At 43.3% G+C, this 18552-nt stretch overlaps 1 protein-coding gene across 2 annotated transcripts in view; it reads right to left on the reverse strand.

Moving 5' to 3' along the window:
- Positions 1-745: 745 nt before the first annotated feature.
- Positions 746-18552, reverse strand: part of TBXAS1 (thromboxane A synthase 1) — a 240551-nt gene continuing 222744 nt past the window's right edge. For both annotated transcript variants that reach the window (XM_032207857.1, XM_032207858.1), the window contains exons 11-14: positions 8202-8290; positions 5617-5754; positions 2719-2881; positions 746-2091 (exon numbers count right to left, since the gene is read on the reverse strand). In XM_032207857.1, coding sequence (XP_032063748.1) covers positions 2017-2091; positions 2719-2881; positions 5617-5754; positions 8202-8290 — 465 coding nt within the window. In that variant the 3' untranslated portion in view covers positions 746-2016. The remainder of the gene's footprint in view (positions 2092-2718; positions 2882-5616; positions 5755-8201; positions 8291-18552) is intronic.

Here is an 18552-nt window from a genome sequence, read left to right on the forward strand (position 1 = left end):
GCATGAGCTTTCTGCTCAGTCAGGTAGGTAGGAAGTTTTTAGGCACGGATCATCCAACTTTTTGCCATTTGTATATATAAGGTGGCCAGAAAATCAGCTGTCAGCACACCATTTTCAAGAGGAAAAAGTGATGAATAACATGTAGAAATTAGAATATATACATCTTGTTGCTTTACAACTAGCAGTCACTCCATCACTAATCCATATAATCACTGTCTGTAATTGGGCACTTCTGTTTATCATGACAGGGATGCTCCTTGGAAACAGGAACAAATCCATGAATGCCATGTTAGTACTTCACTGCTACCTCTACAGTTCTGATGAAAAAAAAAAAGAAATCCCATGAAAGAAAAAGACAACGCCTTCCAAGAGCAAGATACAGTAATTTGATCAGCGTTAAGGCAGCATGTGGGAAGAAGGCAGCAAAAGGTGCTTGCTGGAGAGAAACTACAGCTAGGGATCAGTGAACAGATGGCTCCTTCCAGCAATCCTTGCAGAGAAGCTGAGCAGTCAGTCTCTTCCCACTGCTGCCATGGCACTTCTCTGTGCATCCCACCAAGAGACATGCTGTACTTAAGGAAACCTCTAGCAGAGTATATCAACAGGCAGATCAACACTTGTAAGGAACTGAAAGGTGCTTCCTTATCCTTACAATTCCAGAAGATATTTTTTGTTTGTTTGTTTATAAAAATTAAAAACAAACCAATGCCTAAAAAAAAAAAAAAAAAAAAAAAAGACCCTCAAATTGAGATCATCTCCTATAACGGTTTTGTTTTCTTGCTGAAAACTTCCCTGAAGTTTTCAAGTCTATCAGTCACTGTTGTATGGTGCCCTATGAGTTGTGTGGTGATTGAATGGGTTTGTAGAGGAGCAGGAAAGAGCATGGGGGGAATGTGAAGACAGGAAGCATACTGCTGCTCTGGCTGTGAAAATGATGTGCACAGCCATACAGCTTGAATTGATCCGTTGCTGTAGCAACTGGTAATCCCACCTGAGTGGAGTGAGGCACTTGGGACATGACCTGCTCCAGAGTCACATAAGTCAAAAGAGCTGCTGAGACTGATCGTCCTGGATCCCACTCCCTGGACATTGGCTTTAGTGCTTGCAGCACTGTTAATATCCTTGAGTCAATGAGCTAGTCAATGGTGTCAGCCACAATGCTTGGAAAAGAAAGGCCTCACAGCAGTGAAGCAGACATTATACCAACATCTTCTGATTGCCCTTAAACCTTCCCCAGTCCTCCCACTTCCTTTAAATTCGTATCTTATTTTCCTCCACCTTTCCAACATCAGTTCAGTAACCAGCAAAATGGCTACCATCTCATTTCTTTGGTCTTGGTTGCTGGAACTTAACTGGCAAACAGGGGAATTCTTCACTCCTTTTCAGTCATGTCGATGAAACGTGCTAAGTGCAAATTTTTAATTTAAGTGTATATCAAAACATTTCAAAAGCATGAAGAAGGTGCTGCTCTTTCCACTTTACAGACATAAGGAGAGGTTAGGTGTGCAGGAGACTCAGCTTTGATTCTCAGCACAGTTCAGGATAAAATCCAATGCACTGAATTTCAGCTCTTCTGCTATAACTGTGATGTCTCTTGGGCTTTTTCTGGAGTAGGGATTTATAAGTGCATCAGTAGAATGTGTCAGATAATGAATGGTAATTAAAACCTATCGTAAATCTAGTGTACACTTAACACCTGCTCTGTTCACTGAATTTGAGCATTGAGAAAGCCTCTTACAGATGAGTGAAAGGAAGTGTAATGTAGAAAAGCTAGTGAGAGTGGCTTGCTTCTTTACATACACTATTCACAGCAATTTGAAAACCACCAAGTGACTGTGAAGCCCAGACCTCGTTTTAAAAAGTGATTTGAAGCTCTCCCATAGGAGGTCAGTCAGACAGCACCTGCTGTGGGACTTAGGCTCCTACCCGTCATTGGGGTTTCGAAAAATAATTATACCCAGTGAGTCACTAAACAAGGGGTTCTATCCCAAGAGGTTTCAGGATGTAAATTTTCTTTTAGCGAGATTCTAGTGTAATGTAGACTCCATTTTTTGGTCCAAGCGTGGCTTTCGATTTCAGTTGCAAAGGAATCTGAAAGGCAAAAGAACATCTTATGTACAATGGTATGTACTAGTTTATGTGTACATAACAGCCCCACATACAGACAGCCATTTTTGCTAGGGGACCAATTCATACCAGTATTACTGTAGAAGCTGTAAAGTGCTTGTTTTACAGTCAGCTGTGGTAGTATAATATTAAATAGAATTTATAGCCAGAGGCTGAGGCAGTAGTCGCCCAGGTATATTGTAGATCTGAACAGAAAGAAATTAACTCTGTAAACTCTCAAGCTGCTGAGTAAGTGGCAGGTGCAGTATATATAGTAATTGGTGTATACTAAAGTGCTAAGATCCTAGGAAAGATGTACACCTATCCTCACCCCATATAAATCAATGGATTTTGACTGCAGTGTTGCTACACTGCTCCCTGCCAAGACAGAGGTGTGTAACTTTTGTTTTATTGCAAAAATCATAAGGGCAAACACATTTTGATTAAAACATGCAGTCCAGGTCTCTTGTCCCTCCTTATTATGGAATTGGCTCTAGCGGTTCTCTCTAATGAAGAGAAAGCCATAAAGACAAGTCAGTTGTCCTGTCTAGGACACACTGCCAACCCACTGAGGTTGACAAGTAAGGCTTTTAAGCCTCTGCACATACAAACCTCGGTCTCTGGGCAGATCTTAAATCGAAACTTCTGCAAAACCCTTAGCAGAGTCATTTTGGTCTCCAGTAAACCCATCTTCATGCCAATACAGCCACGGGGTCCTGCCCCAAAGGGCAGATATGCAAAGGGATGTTGTTCCTTCTTGGCCTCCTCTGTAAACCTAGAAGGTGAAGAGGTAGAAACCAGTTCAAGAAATGTTTTTCACTCCTGATTCTATGTTATTTTATTCACATCTCAGAAGTGGTTATTTGTATTGCTCTTAATGGACAGACCAATGGGACTATTGACAGATTATGTACTGATGGGCTGATGCCCTTAAGTCAACTGATAACTGGCTTATGGACATCAGCCTTTTTCAGCTGGTGATTCCAGGAGAGGACATTAGTACTACTTGACAGTCAGTACTACTTGCTACCTGTCTTCAATGAAATGCCTTCATTCAATGAATTACACACTAGATGTGTAGACCTGTGCATGTTTCAGGGAGAGATTACAGGTAAGAGGAAGCCAACAGACTGGAATGCAAACTATGTAGGATTAGCAAGTGTTTCCCTGCTGTGCAATGCAGAAGCAAACCAATGGGAATTGGTTTTAGCCTTCCTGATTTCTCTTTGAAGTTTGCAAGGGATGATGAAATCATCTCATGGGATTGGACAGGCCATAGAAGACCGTTGTTATGATTCATTGCAGCTCTTCTTTCTGCTCTTGGCCCAAAGAGACCAGGTTACCAGCTGGGAAGCACTGAAATTGCAGACCCTTCTGTTTTTAGAGCTGAAGTACCTCAGTCTACTTGGATTAACATGACAGTTTGCATGCATCAACTAGGTAGCTCTAAAATATTATATAAATCCATTAGAAATTAGGTTATTTTTTTCCACAAGAAACTACTATTTGAATAGTGGTTGAAAGGAAAAAGGTAAATTCTGTTTGCTGACATCTACAAAGATGGATGTATACTGTACAGAGTGTGCTTGAATCAGTGTAATTTATTAGGGTCAGCAAATAATCAACAAGGTGAGGCTCTACCCTGGCCCACAATGAGTCACCGATAAGAAAAGTTCCTTAACACAAGCAAACCTTCACAGTGGTGGCATTGCCCTGGAAATCTACATAGTCCTCCCAGCTCACAGGGTGTTTGAAGCTGTTCTGGTAGTAGAGAACTACTTGTCCAGTTCTGCATGCAGATAAAGGTTCTACAGGCATTCTTGAAAATCTTTTGCCCACTTGCATACTGTTTGCAAGAACTTTAGACTTCCAAGGCCCAAAGAACTCTTGAAGTAGTTAGAGATGTGAAGTAATACAGGCAATTCTGAGATCTTGAAAAAAATAACACTGCATATTTCTGCTAACCCTATCTCCATGCTTAGGTACCTAAATCAGATTTGTATACTACTCCATGGATACTTCCATGCAAATGGGTTAATGTGATTCTTGCCTTGCTCACCCTCATATATCATTCTGGTAAATTTAAAGCCTGCCTTGTATTATTCCTGAGGCAGATTTCAAAAAGAAATATTAGGGGGAAAAATGACCATAGCAGAACTAATTTATTATTTGTTAAGCTCTTATTTTATAATTCTTACTAACATTACCAACTGATATAAGCTGGGGAGGGTGTTAGTAATTATGCTTCATTCCTCAGGGAAATTTCCAAAGGGAATTTATCTCAGATTCATTACGTACAGCACTGTATGAGTCAATGGGACTGCAGCCACCATTTTACCCCATAATGCACGTTCATACTACTGTTAAGGTGTTGAATAAAAGTTAAGACAGCATTTCTAGATAAACTTAGCTCAAAACAAACAAACAAAAAACACCTAGACTTCCAGTTATTGCTAAGATTCCTCCTCAAAAAAAAAAAAAAAAAAAAAAAAAAAAAAAAAAATGGTCTGAGCATCTATAACCCTGACATTACTCTTCTTCATGACTTAAGGTGCCTGGTATAGCATATACCAAAATTTGCTCCAGAAGGAATCCACTGTGTGTAACACCTAAAACACATGGGTTTACCTGCTGGCGAGGATGGTTCTGGACTGCCACGTATCATGCTCAGTCATTTGCAGAGCATAATTTTTTTTCTTAGCAGACTTTTCAACACAGTGGTATCTTAAAATACAGCTGTCCATAAAACAGGTTAAAATAAAGCTGCTTATAAAACAAAATTGTGCTTTCACATAGCACCACATCAGCTAAAGCTCTGTGGGCCTTCCCCATAAGCTCAATGCAGGAACTGTAGAGTAGGGGAAGGTAACACAAACACAACTTGACAGGGGTCCCTGCAGCTGAAGATAATAAATGTTCCATGTGAAAATACGTCTTGCCAAGCACAGCTAAGAAACCAGGATCCTAGCTTAAGGACAGAGAGAAAATTCCCAGTGGGAGATGGGATAGGTTCCCTGCTCACAGCACATCCAAACCATAACAAGATCTGAGGTGAAAAGGCTGCTCTAAATCAGCCAGGCACTGTACGAGTTTCCTGCATAGCTGCATGCCAGTAAATAGACTGTCTTCCTACAGAACTTCTACATCCAGAAGTGACACTATTTGCAGCATCTGATTGGGAAACATCTAAAAACATAAGTCCTGTTTCAACTGTTGACCAGACTTTGTACTCTCTCTAGGATGCACCACTATTACCAGTTGTCTGATTTGGTTGAAAGAAAATATTTTATGATCTAAATTAAACTGCACTCCTCTTGAGGAAGATACTGCTTTAGGTGAATTTGGGAAGATTGTGGCTGTGAAGGAGCAGCAGTACCTGGTGCCTCCACTGGACAGGCTGGAGTACTGCGCCCACCCTGATGTGTGAAATAGCATTTAAGGCAGGCCTTTGGTCTCAAACAGTCCTAACAAGGCCTGCAGCTTAAGAATTGAAAGCATTACAGCACGTACCTCTCAGGAATGAACTTCTCTGGCTCTGGCCAGAACTCGGGGTTGTGGTGGAGATGTCCAACTGCGGTTTCAATGACAGCCCCGGCTGGAATATGCTGTCCCAGCACTACACAGTCCTTAGCAGCTTCCCGAGTGAACCTGCAACAGCAAGTGTCATATATCCCAGATGATTAATAAATGTGAAGACACAGCAGGAAGGAACCATAAAAGTCAATCTCTTCAGTTGGACTGACTTTGCAGTTTAGGGAGTAAAACTTTCCCAGTATATAAATACAGCAACCATTACTGGTGTTAGTGTCTTCGCAGATTACTATCATCTCCAACTACCTATAAACACATATCCCCAGTGCAGCTAGCTAACTTTTGTCCTTTTCACAGTAATTTCTGGCTGCTTATTATTTTCAGAAACATTAACTGTTGAACTGCAATTTTGCTGTTAAAGTCAGCTTAAGAACCTATTTCTTATGAAAATTGCAGATGAAATGCGTCAGTCATCGCTAATAACAGGCAGAAAGACTATACTGTTTTGCCTTCAGGAAAAGTTATATCAAACACAGTTTTTGAGTTTTATTTGAGAGGCTCCCTCACTCTGGGACTGCACCTGAAACTTAGCAAGGGACAGTTTTAATGCTAGGGTTAAGTGCTCTGCTGCTGCTACAGAAATACAGCCAATTCACAAACCATTGAAAGCCTGCAGCTCACTCATCAAGGACAGGCGAGACGTCAGCAACATAACTGTCCAGTTTCCTCCCACCCTGTGGTGGCAGGTGATGGAGTGGGACTGTCCTTAGGGACCTTACTGTGACAAGACTGAGACAAGCAGCCTGGCTGCAGCCGAGCTTGGGTCTGTAAACCCTGTAAAAATGCCGTGTGGGTGTGCATGTGTGCAGGGATAGATCCTGATAGGGATCTTTCGGAGCTTGGGTGGTCACTGCAGACCCCAGCCTGGCTGCAGGCAGCTGTGGGCTCGCTCAGCTGGCAGCTATTGCCCAGCACCAGCTGGGAGCACAGGGGCTCCCTTTGCTGCTCCCTGCACTGAGCCTAAAAAGTTGAATGAAGATTTCAGTTTCAGGGCTGTCAGTCGAGTGTTATTATAGAAACACATTCTTTCCTCACTGTCACCCAGTTTCTCTCTTTCTCGTAGACAAATAAATAGCAGAGACTCCAGACCTGGAACAAAATTCTGACATGTTAAGGAACACATTGACAAGCCATCTTTCTCATCCTTACATGAATTTGGTGACAGTGGAAACATTAGTTTTGTGGAAGAAAATTCTCTGGCTAGTAAATTAATTTTTAAAAGAATCTCATTTTATAGCATGCTTGGCTGCTACTGAATTTTCTTCAGAATACAGCATTATCCTTGTCATAGGCAATTAGCAACTTTAGAAGTTGCTAATTGGGCTAAAAGGGCTGTCCTACCCATTGCACATCCCTCAGAGTAAAAGCCAAACCAATAAACACCACCACCAATGCCTGCAGAAATTCGGAACTACTTTGCTCCATTCTCATTTTGTTTCCCACCTGACAGACATTGATTCTTTTCCTATGTTTCACCTGAAACTCAAAGACTGCTGATGCTTTAACAAGTGAAACAATTTTCACTGGTATACCACATATAACATAATAAAGCCCAGTCACCTCATCTAGGAGCAAGTATCTTTGATATTTACTCTCTGAGCAACCCTGTCAATGTCCATATAAAATATATATATATATATAAAAAAAAACAAAAACAACTTAACTTGCAATCTTTATCGATGCATAAAAGAGAACATGATGTTAAACTTTTTTATTTTAAGGTGTTTGCAATTGTGGGGCAAGTTTTTCAAAGGCTGTCACAGTAAGCTCAGCTTTGGCTCTTTTCCAGTCCTCTGAAATTCCCCCTGGCTTCACAAGAAGCAGCAAAACTGGCTAACTGCTTTGAAAAGTTCCACTCTTAACATTTATATTTATGCTTATGACAACTTGGAAATTTGACAATCATACAGCTTATAAGTTCTTTCACACTTTCCTTTCAGCTCACCAATATAACTTAATAAACTTACTCTTGGGTGGATTGGGACAAAACTTTCAAAATTTAATGGATGTAGCCATTAGCTTAGTGATATTATTATAACACAGTACTAGTGCAAAACAGTATGGGTCCAAGTCAAACAGAGATGTAAAATAGAGTTGAGCTTTCTGAATGTGCAAACCTTCCAAACCAGGGCCTTAATGAATAGTGGGTAACTTAACCACCAGCCAAGAGGCCAGGGTAGTTCTTTGCTCCCTGTCTCTGAAAAAGCAGCAGCATCTGGCTTTCTCAGGCCAGTCCTGCTGCAGAATGGCTCCATCCTCCAATCTTGGGGGATGTGAAGAATGTTGAGAAAGCAATCTTGGCCAATCTGTCATAAAAAAGTTACTTTTGAAATACTAGGATTAGCCAGTTTTCCTGCAATAGGCCACTTTATATCTTTCAAATGCACAAGCAGTATTGATGTTGGCACAGAGATCAAGGGCACACTGGTCTTCCAACAGCAGATTTCCATTTTATTTAGCTAGGGATATACCCAGTGGAATGTGGAGGGGAATAAAAAAAGTACCTGAATGCAGGTGGATACATGCGCAATGTCTCTGCAATCACCATGTCCAGATAAGGGAGCTCTTGTACATTTTGATAATCAGGGACCATCTGAAAAGGCAGGAAGAAAGGAACAATTACATTTTCTCACATTTAAGTGCCAAACTCATCTCAGATTAGCTTTTAAATCATCTATTTTTACTGGGCATTTTTCCTGTAGAAGAACTCGATGTCTCATCTAAAACAGTAAATGATAAAATTATACAAAACTGTGGGCAGTAATTAAATGTGTGTATAACATTCCTTTCATCATCAAAACACTTTGGTGTGCAGCCCAGCTGAAGATATAATAATAAATCAACTTGCTAGAAAGTATTTTAAATAGGGCATTGCAGGGAGCATTAATAGCTCCAGCAGTGATATTGTTTTATTCATGCACTGAAATCCGCACTGGACACTGGTTCCTTCCCAAGGCCAGGAGCATGGCAGACCGGGAGCGCTTCCTTTGTAAGAAACAGCAAATTGGTTATTCCTTGTCGATGTTGGAGCCAACCCTTTGCCCCTTCCCAGCACTCAAGCAAAGTGCTAGAGTGCCGTGAGGTCTGTGGAGGGGTGGGAGATGGCACTGGGACACCCGGCAGCCGATAAGGAATGGTACACAGAGGCAAATTGCTCTGCCAGGTAGTGGGGCATGAGGGCAGCTCAAATCCCGCCCGGCAAGACTGCAGTGGTGAAGGCTGTCCCTTCCCGTGGACATCCCTTGTGGGACAGTGCTTCGTTTTGCTTGGGGTGCAATGCTGGAGCCCACATTTTCCATGAGACTACAAAACTTCTCGGCCCACAACAAGGAGTAGTGAGCACCAAAACCCAAAGAGCAGTGCAGCTCAGAAGGCTTTGCCCTTGGACAGGCAGCAAACAGGCGACAGGAGACAGCAAACCGAGGGCGACCGGGAGCAGCAATGCCACCTCAGCTCACAGATGCAGGGATAATTCGTCCCTGTTGCCTTCCTCGGAAAAAGGACATTTTCGCCGTCATTATTCAGCGCTCTCAGCAGAGGGCAGCCAAAGTACATCTAATAACCTCGTCAGGAGAGCGGAGTTTTGTTTTAAATTAGAGCATCTCCTAAGGACTGACACGGAGTAAATTGGAGAAAAGCACAGACGTCAGACTAGACTAAACCTTTTATGAAGATTTGGGGCCCCTGCCGTTCACAAAGGGGACTGGATTCCATCCTTCCTTTATTTACTACAGCACTTTTCATGTATAATGCATATTTTATTGAATTTTCATGCAAAAACATATGGTACATACTGCAAATACTAAGCAGAGAACAACTCCAGATGGTATGCAGAAAAGGCGTACAATAGAGCGAGGATACCTTGCTGGATTAGGGTATCCCACTTATTCAGAACTAAGCCACCATGCACCATTTCACATTAACTGATCTTTTCGAGGAAGGAAATAGATACATTCTATTATCCCCATTTTTTTTTTTCTTTTTTTTTCGGCTCAGGAGAGGAAAAGCAAAAACAGAGAAAATAATTTGCACATGCTGAGCAGAACCAGTGTGTCTGCGCCTCTCATATGGAAAAAAAAAAAAAAGAAAAGGAAAAAAAAAAGAAAAGGAAAAAAAAAAAAAAGATGCAACTCAGCTTGTCAATATATGAAGCATTTTGTCAGTATATGTCAGATATTATCAATACAGGAAGTATGACTACTCTGACAGCCTTTCAGTGTTATTTTTATACTGCAGCAATGCCTATTAACTCAAACCTTTGGCTTAGGTCGATGGTTATCAGACAAAGGACTGGGAGACTAAAACACACAAATGGCAGCAATGCCATGAGAACCAGGGCTGAACGCTGTGCCCCAATAATTTATATAAAACCAGAGACAGGAGGATGAGTTTTATCAGACGTGTTTTGTGGAAAGGGACCTGCGGTTCAGAGGCTACCTGCCATGTCCAGGGTCGCTCAGGATCTCAGTAGCAGAGGCTGGAAGTGACCCATGATCAGACTCAACATTCAGGCTTTCATGGCAAAGCTACCTTTCTTCGTGACAGTGTAGGCACTCCAGGCTTTGACGCAAATGCACGCTGGGGTGTGTATTCTTTTTTTCCCCCCAGCTAATTTTACATCTTTCTTTCAGACCCTTCCCCTCTTCTTTTTCTCCTGCATCTCTCTGAATCCTGAGTCACCACCTCAGCCCTGTCCCTGCTCTCCCTGCCCATCTCATGGATGGGCTGGCTGAGGAAAGAGCTCAGGCTCAGAGGGAAGGAGTGCTGCAGCCAAGATCACACCATGATGTGCCTGATTCCCTGAGCCATGCGCTCTCCACTGGTCCTTCCTGTCTCTCTCATAATCCCTCTACTTACTTCTGGAGTCAATAATTAAGATAATTATACGGTAACCTGATATAATAAGTAGCCACTAAATCAAACCATACATCAACAAATAATATAACACTAAATTATGGGAGCTTTGATTTGCTCTTTCAAATAGCTTCTATACCTTGCGGGGATTAGCAGTTTAGAAAACAAAGCAAAGGTGCAAAACCAGCTGATTTTCCTTGGAAGAAAATTCCTTTTGCTTGCATAAAGAAAAAGGGGTCAGTCAAATGGCAGCACAGTGAACTCTGCTATCGTGGGCATGGCAGATACATCAGTCATTTCCTACATCTGATGCAGCTTAATTATTGACACTTCCATGCTTTTAACATCAAAGTAGCCGGACCTAATTTAGTAGTTGTTTGCAAGGTCTGACCCAGGGCTGCATAAAGTACACACCAGCCACGTATCCCTGTTTGGGAAGGACAGTTTGCTGCTGCTGCTTTTTTTTTTTTCCCCTATCAAAGAAAATATTTTCCATTTGTTTTTCCACTCCCTTTCTTCAAAATATTCCTTTAGCCAAGCACATTTCAAAGGAACTTAAATGTGCTTTTCTCCCTAAATGTCCCTATTTATATCTTTCAAATGCTGGCAGGTTTGCTGTGGTGAGGGGGTGTTGCTGTGTAAAGTTGCCACTTTAACCCCTTTCAAAAAAAAACCACATTTCTACATTGGCTTTTACTCAGGATCGGGTGTATTTTCATTAAGAGATTCCTTTCTGTAACAAGTAGAGATGTGGGGGGAGAAAGAGGCACCACGCTGCATGTAATAAAACTTCCTATATTTTCATTCTGCAGCCGCTGCTTTGCACAGCCATTTGTTGTATGCTTTGTAAAGCCCTGTAGTATCTCTTCCTGCTGACTTGGAAGTAAAGCAGCCACGTAACATCTTGTGGCATTTCTCTGGTGCATGTTTCCCCAGTTTGACTTCCAGAGGTGTGGTGGGACACTCTCACCCACCCCAGACTATTCGCTCACTTCTGAAGTCCAGGAAATGTCTAGTTTGGCCACAAACAAACTCTCCTTTATGGCTGGCAGCAAATCCGAGGCCTCAAATCCCCAGAAAAGGTGGGAAATTAATTCTTGACCCCGCAGAGCACCCTGCAGTGAAATACCAGCAGTGATTACAAAATTCCCTACGTGCTACAAGGATGATGCATGATTTAATCCCCATATAAATTCCAAGGGAGATAACTGCCTTCAGATCCACCTCTGCTTTTCAGTTTTGGCTTTAACATTTTCTAGGCTGGCAAACCTATTTTTTGCCACCACCCTCAGCTAACTTTTAATTCCTCAATGAACACCAAGGGAATCAAAGTGCTGACAGGAGAGGTCTGGCCAATCTTTCTGCTGCAGTTTGAGATGTTACTGTTCCCAGTTGCTCGCTCCTCTTTGCTGGCTGTGGTTACCAATGCCACAGCCAAGTCAGCAGAAGGGAACATATGCCTGCACCTCGGTTGCTTCCATACAACGTCCAGCATGAACCCATCTTCAGCGACAGTTTAAGACAAGATACGAACTTTTTCCCCAAGTGGCTGTCGAGTGAGGCACAGATCCTCCCCTACCACCTCTGTTTGGGGAATGGTAATCCAAGCACACATCAGCGAATAAAAGATTTCCACTTATCCTATTGGTCATGGTCTGGCGGTGCTCAGCAGCCAAAAATGAAAAAAAATCAGCGAAAATTGTATGTAGCTGACAGAGTGTGACGTGCACCTGAAATCGATTTGGAAGCAGCGAAGGCTGCAGAGACCACATTGCTCACAACCAGCGCTGCTGAGTCACGGGGCCGGGGCTGAACCAGCTGCGGTTTCTGGGAAGTTGCAGATCTCAATCAAACGCCTCGCGGGCAGGTGTGACTGCGACAACACCCGTGTCAGAGAGCTGACACGTACATCTGCCTGGGTGCAGATGCAGATCCATGAGTTATCTGTACACGTCGAGCTACACAGCCTACATCGGCCCTCCCCCAAATGTAGACTTGGGAAGGCAACAGGATAGGAGGGGGTGAGTCAACAACGAGCCAGCATCGTCCCCCGTGACTCTCACCCACCCGCCGCCCAAATTCCAAGAGCTATTCAGCCCATAGACATAGTCAGTATTCACAAACGGGTCAGCAACGTTTTTTGATCAAATGGATCAAAAGCTGCTGACAGATCAAAGAATCTGCCTGGGGTTTTGACCTTCCTTTGGTCACTGCTAGGAGCGGCTAATCCACTAAGCGAGAGACGGCCCGCATGCCCCGCTCAGCCTGGGAGAGCGGGGAGAAATGCAAGTGTCGAGTTAGGGTTGCCCCATGGCAGCCTTTCTAGCAACCCTATCATGACAGGAAAGGTTAGAGACACAACAGGCTCAAGATACAGATCAATGAAAAACAGGGTGGGGTGGTGCAACACTTGCCTATCTATAAGTCGCCTAAGGGAAGCTCGCCTCAAGTTTTACCATTTCCACAACAACGCGCTGGAATAACCGTAAGCACCAAACTCCCCACAAAGGCAGTGAAACAGGGGCAAACGTGACCACCTAAAATTTCTTGGCTTCATCCTCAGAACTTGGATCAAATACTAAAAAAAAAAAAAAAAGAAATAAAAATAAAAAATGCTTAGAGCAGTCATCATGCAATACCTGTTGCAAAATTTCTCTCTGCTATCTACCAAATGAGATGTCACCCTGAGGCATGGCACCAGGCAGGAGCAGCCCTTGCTGCTAGGGAAAAGGGACCCCACAGCTCCTGAGTCCCACTTGCCCCAGAGGGCAGGGCAGGGCAGAAGCAGCACATTTGTTGCTTGAAGACACTGCTTTAAGGTACACAGGAGTTTATCTAAAACCTGCAAGTGTCCACTGGCCAATGCCAGAGGGCTACAGATGAATTTTTTTTTTTTTTTTTCTGGAAAAATATTTAGTTCTTGATTACAGAACTGAGAACAAGGAGTAGGAAGTAAAAATAGGACAAGCCTCATCTAAGCAGAGTAAGATGCAACAACAAGAGGCTTCCTGAGCTGCCTAGCACCTCTCCTCTCAAATTCTTACAGCACGTCTTGGTAGTGCTAAAATCTCACCAGCAGGTTTGTAATTTCTCACCACTCTCTCCCAAATAAACATTAAAGTAAATCCTCAGCTCAAGCCCCTCATACCTCTCTCCCCGGAAAATAAAGGCAATCCAAAGTATGTACTCCCAAGCTCTCCCTTTATTTCTTTGTTCCATGTGGGTTGCCTGTTATCTCTCTCATCTGCCTGGTGTGCCATTCAAATGGAAATACAACACGAGGGCTTTTGCCCACCTTTGGTGGACGTGGGGCACTGATGGCTCATTGGGGTTGGGAGCATTACTTTGCTCGCTGAGGAACTTCCCAAGTAGCAACAGCACTCAAACTTCCAGCACTCAGTGCATCTCATCAAGCAAACACCCCCCAGCCCCTCCTAAAGACCATGCCTGCCAAACAAATTTAGTATCACAGCTTCTTTTTCAAACCACCTGTCATACACCCTCGTGCCTCCTCTATCTCCACCTTTCAGGTTCTCCTCTTGGAGGCTTCCTCCATCCCCCCCTTGTGTCTCCTGGTCCATCGCCATGCAATTCACAGGAGCACATGCAGAGGCAGGTGCCAATTCACAGGCCAAGTTCAGAGGTGGAGGGAAAACTTGGCGCACTACTTACACGCCGATAACCACATTACACACAGGCCGTGCAGCCAAATTCCCTCTGGTACTTTGGTGCAAATCCACACAGCTCCCTGGGGTTGTATCAATGTAAGGGGAAGGAAAATGTGGTTCTAAGTACGCACCCAACAGTGCTGGGGAAAGAGCCAGAAAGTATAAGGTTGCACCAATGTCAACTTTCTGTAATGCTGTTTTGCTTTTTGAATCAAAGACTTCAGCTTCTGACAGAAGACAGACCTGCACTAACTCCAGTAGCTTTTGTGGTGCTAAAACAAGGTCTTCGTAGCATCACTGTTTGCAAGGAAACTTCTGTGAGATAAAAATATTTCCTGAAACTGAAAAGTGTCCCAAAACCAAACAGATAAACACAAATCTGTAACCAAAACAGTCAAAAATTTGTTTCCACCTACATTACTACTGACACATGGTGATCAGCAAGAACAGAATGAGTGCCATCAGGTAGAAGATCTGACAAAAAAAGCAGGAAAAGAAGAAAATCCTTTATATGGCAAGCTACAAACTAAAAGACAGGAGAAAACAAATGTGTGTCAACGTTGGTTTTGTGAATTTGTCAGTCCCAGTTAGTCCCAGATTCCTGTGCCAAGAGAAGTGGGCGTCCTTAGGGAAAAATGAGCAAATGCCTGGGATTGAGAATGGGTATCGTGGGCTCTGCAGTGCCACGAACAAGTGCACAGGTCCCAAGGTGTTGATAGTGCCCAGCAAGGAAACTTTTCATACACAAATAGCCTCAACAGGTGACTAGAGCTCTTTTTTTTTTTTTTTTTTTTTTTTTTTAACTCTTAAGTTTTGTGGGGATGAATAGCTCCTCTCCAGAAGTGCTTCCCTACCTGTATGCAGCCAGTGCCCAACTCCAGCTATTTGGCTAATTGTGGCTGTGTTAAAATCTGTGGCCACTCAGGGCACGGGGGTTGCCCATTTCTCGTCTCCTTAGAGAGCACTCATCCCCACAAAATGCCCCCTGGTTCTCTCCCTCCGTTTGCCTCAGCCCACTGAGACTCCAAAGTCTCTCTCTACACTTGTCTGACACAATCAAAATTTCTACTTGGGTGGCAGAAATTCTGAATGGTGAAGTATCCCAGTGGGAGGGAGGCAAGGAGGAAATTAAACAGGAGAAAGGACTGCCAGAGGCCCAACAGGCTGAGAAAGAGAATTATAAAACTGGGGTAGGTCTGTCCGAAGGGCATGTCACCAGTCCAAAGCACATTAAGCACTGAAGTTCGTGCAAGATTTAATCCTTCCTGCTATAGAAGTGTCCCTTGGTGGTTGCTGCAGATCTACAGGAATAAAGAGGAGGGATTTTTTTTCTCTCTCAGCAGACATTCATGGTATCACATAAGAGCCAGATGATTTAATTTAATCATTCCTGCTCCAGCTGGTATTTTCTGTATAGAGGTGACAGTGCTTTAAATTAGGGCCTCGTATATAAAAGGTCCGTGTGTTTAGTTTAATCAAATGTTCATTTCCTCATGTTATGTTTATATTAAAAGACATCACCATGAATTTTCATGCTGCAAATAGAGGCTATCACATGGGCTAAGTAGCGAGGTCCTCATCAGTTGTTCTTCATCTCTATGGCCTCGTGTGCTTGGCAGCCTTACGGACTGAGAGATGACTCAGGCCCAAGCATGCAGTTTGGGGAAACATGCCCTAGAGAGCACAGTTCGACCTGCAAGGAGAGCAGAGCTTTACGCAAAATAAATTACTCCGGTAATTCGCCCTGCTGCAGATACTTAAATATGGGCTTGCGCCAGTGGCTGCTTAAGTCATTGGCTTCAGCAGTTGCTGGAGGAGACCTTTTCTGAATTAGTAAACAGGCAAACATTCATGGCAAAGAAACTGCAAGATTCTCCCATCACTCAGTGTAATTATTATTTGCTCTGACAAGGGCAGGTCAGTTTTAATACCATACAACATTTATGTAGTGCCTGATGCCTTGAAAACATTTTATGTACATTAAGTGCAGTACAACAATAATAAAACTTTGCCTTTCCATAGTTGCTTTTCCCCCGAGGCTCGCGAAGCGTTTAGCAAGCATTAATTAGTTGGTCATCTTCCAAACGCATGTGTGAGGTGCTCCTGGTAAATACTCCCTCCATGTACACAGGGGGCCAGCAGAAATGCTGAAGACTGAGGCCAACAATTTCCAGCCTTAAGAATCGAGCACACACCAACGCCAGCCTGCGTAAGTAGCCTGATTATTTTCAGCCTCAACGTGACTCCTGTGAGCAAGCAGGCAAATGCTGCTCTGAATGCCTAGGCTTAAAATGACCAAAAAAGAAAGAAATCTGTAGCGTGGCATTCAAATACAACTTCCAACAAAAAGGAGCTTTGTTTGTTTTTAGCTGCTGAGATCGTAATTCAGGGCTTAGCTTGTCCTTGAGAAACCGATGGCACCAAAAGTGCAGCGAGTAAAGCAGCTTTTCAGGTGCCAAAGTTCCAGTTCCTAGTTGTAGTCTCCTGCACCTCCTACCTAATTCAGGTAACAGCTGAGCCCTTCTCACCTTACTATCCCCATAGCAAAGGATCAGAGCCAAAGGGAGAAACTATTTTTTAACACATGAGTTAAAACTGATGGGCCACAGGGAACCTTGGAGCAGAGGGGCACAGTTAAGTCTAGTCTGTGTGGCAACTCTTTACCTCCACCTCCCTTTTCTCCCTATCCAGACAGTGCTAGCAAAGACTGGCTCTCTTTCTTAAGCAGGCCGTGTGTTCTGCTACTCCCTCTTTCTGCCTTATTTCTTGACTGGAGATGTCTCTTGTGCCACATCCAGTCCTAACTCTAAATTTTAGCATATGTCCTTTTTACAAGATATGAGGGAAAAGTCTGCTCCTGTTGAAACTTCTCACATTCTAGCTGAAAATCCCCAAAATGGAGAAAATAAAAGCGGAAAACTTATTTTCTGACCAAAGCTAAAAAACAACTTTTTGTCTTCTGCTCCCTCTGGAAAGTGCTGACTGCCATGGGTTTAACAAAGCAATTTACAATGGGTATGGAGAAAAAAAACTTGATGGCACTTAGAACAGTTTTTGTGTCTTTTATCTCCAACATACGAAGAGGATCCTTTTAAAAAATCTAGAAGCCAGTCCAAAACCCACGACCCCCAGCTCAGTGGGGAGCTGGCTGCAAGCACTGGTGCACAGCTACCACGACACTATCCTATGACAAGCCCCTCTAGATACTCAGATAAAGCTGTCTGCAACGAATCCTGGCAGACGCCTAGTCAAGGATTTCTCTCTCTTTCTCCCCTTGCTCTCTCTCTTCTCCATCTGGGAACGCAGAAATTTCCCTAAGCCTGTTCACGCTCAGATTTTAGTGAAGCCATCATGGTGTCATGTTCTGGCGCCGTTTTGTGTCTTTGCTTTCCTCTAGCCTTTGTAGAGCAGCATGGCACGGCTGTCCATCTGTTTATGATTTACTTTACACAATGACTTGGTCCTGATTACACTGATAGGCACAGTAGGTTATTTGAGGGCCAACTGGATCTTTGTAATGACACTCAATCTGTACCCAAATCGTGGGAACGTTTCCAATCAAGAAAAGGACAGTGACGAACTCCAGCAAGGCCTCCCCCAGGACAGCTTTCCTGTCCTTAATCCCAGCAAGTAAAAACAAAGATGGATTTTTAAAATCTGGAGTTATTCTGCAATTATCAGTACCTTAGAGGTCCATAAAAATAAAACAGAAGTCAAGAAGAGAAATCAAGCCCCGGGTCTTGCTAATGTTTAAAGATGCATATTGGAAAAGAGATTACAAAGAACAGCATTCGGTTCAGGAAGCCACATCCCTCGTGGTCTCCTTTAGCACAGACCTGAAGCCCACAGCCAGTGGAACTGCACCAATTTGCACCAGCTGAGGATGGAGCCTGCAAAGTGCAACTTTTCTGGGGAGCGCTGCGTGCTGCTGCTGGTAGGGAGCCCTCCGAGCGCGCAGAGTCACCGCTGAGTGCGTGTAAGCAAGGGATGAGAAAAACAACTCCAAGAGCTGCAGGATGAAATCACAGGGTCAGTAGTGAGGAAATACAGAATTCATTTGTAATCTGAACAAGGTCATTTCTAGCACATTTTAGGATGATATAAGGCTTTACAGGGAAGGCAAACGGAAAGTATTGCTCACGATTTCTTCTGCTTTATGAGTAAGCTGCTTTGGCCTTTATTTATTTATTACTTCACAGTCCCATAACGATCCTGGTGTGAAGACCAATTGCTCTTCTCTCTTTCTGGCTTCGCAAGGATATTTTTGCTCCTTGAACCTGATCTTTTCTCTCTCAGTCCCTGGCCAACTTGCTCATTTACCTAGCCGTATTTC

The sequence above is a fragment of the Aythya fuligula genome, chromosome 1 (assembly GCF_009819795.1).
Source record: "Aythya fuligula isolate bAytFul2 chromosome 1, bAytFul2.pri, whole genome shotgun sequence".
Lineage (NCBI taxonomy): Eukaryota > Metazoa > Chordata > Aves > Anseriformes > Anatidae > Aythya > Aythya fuligula.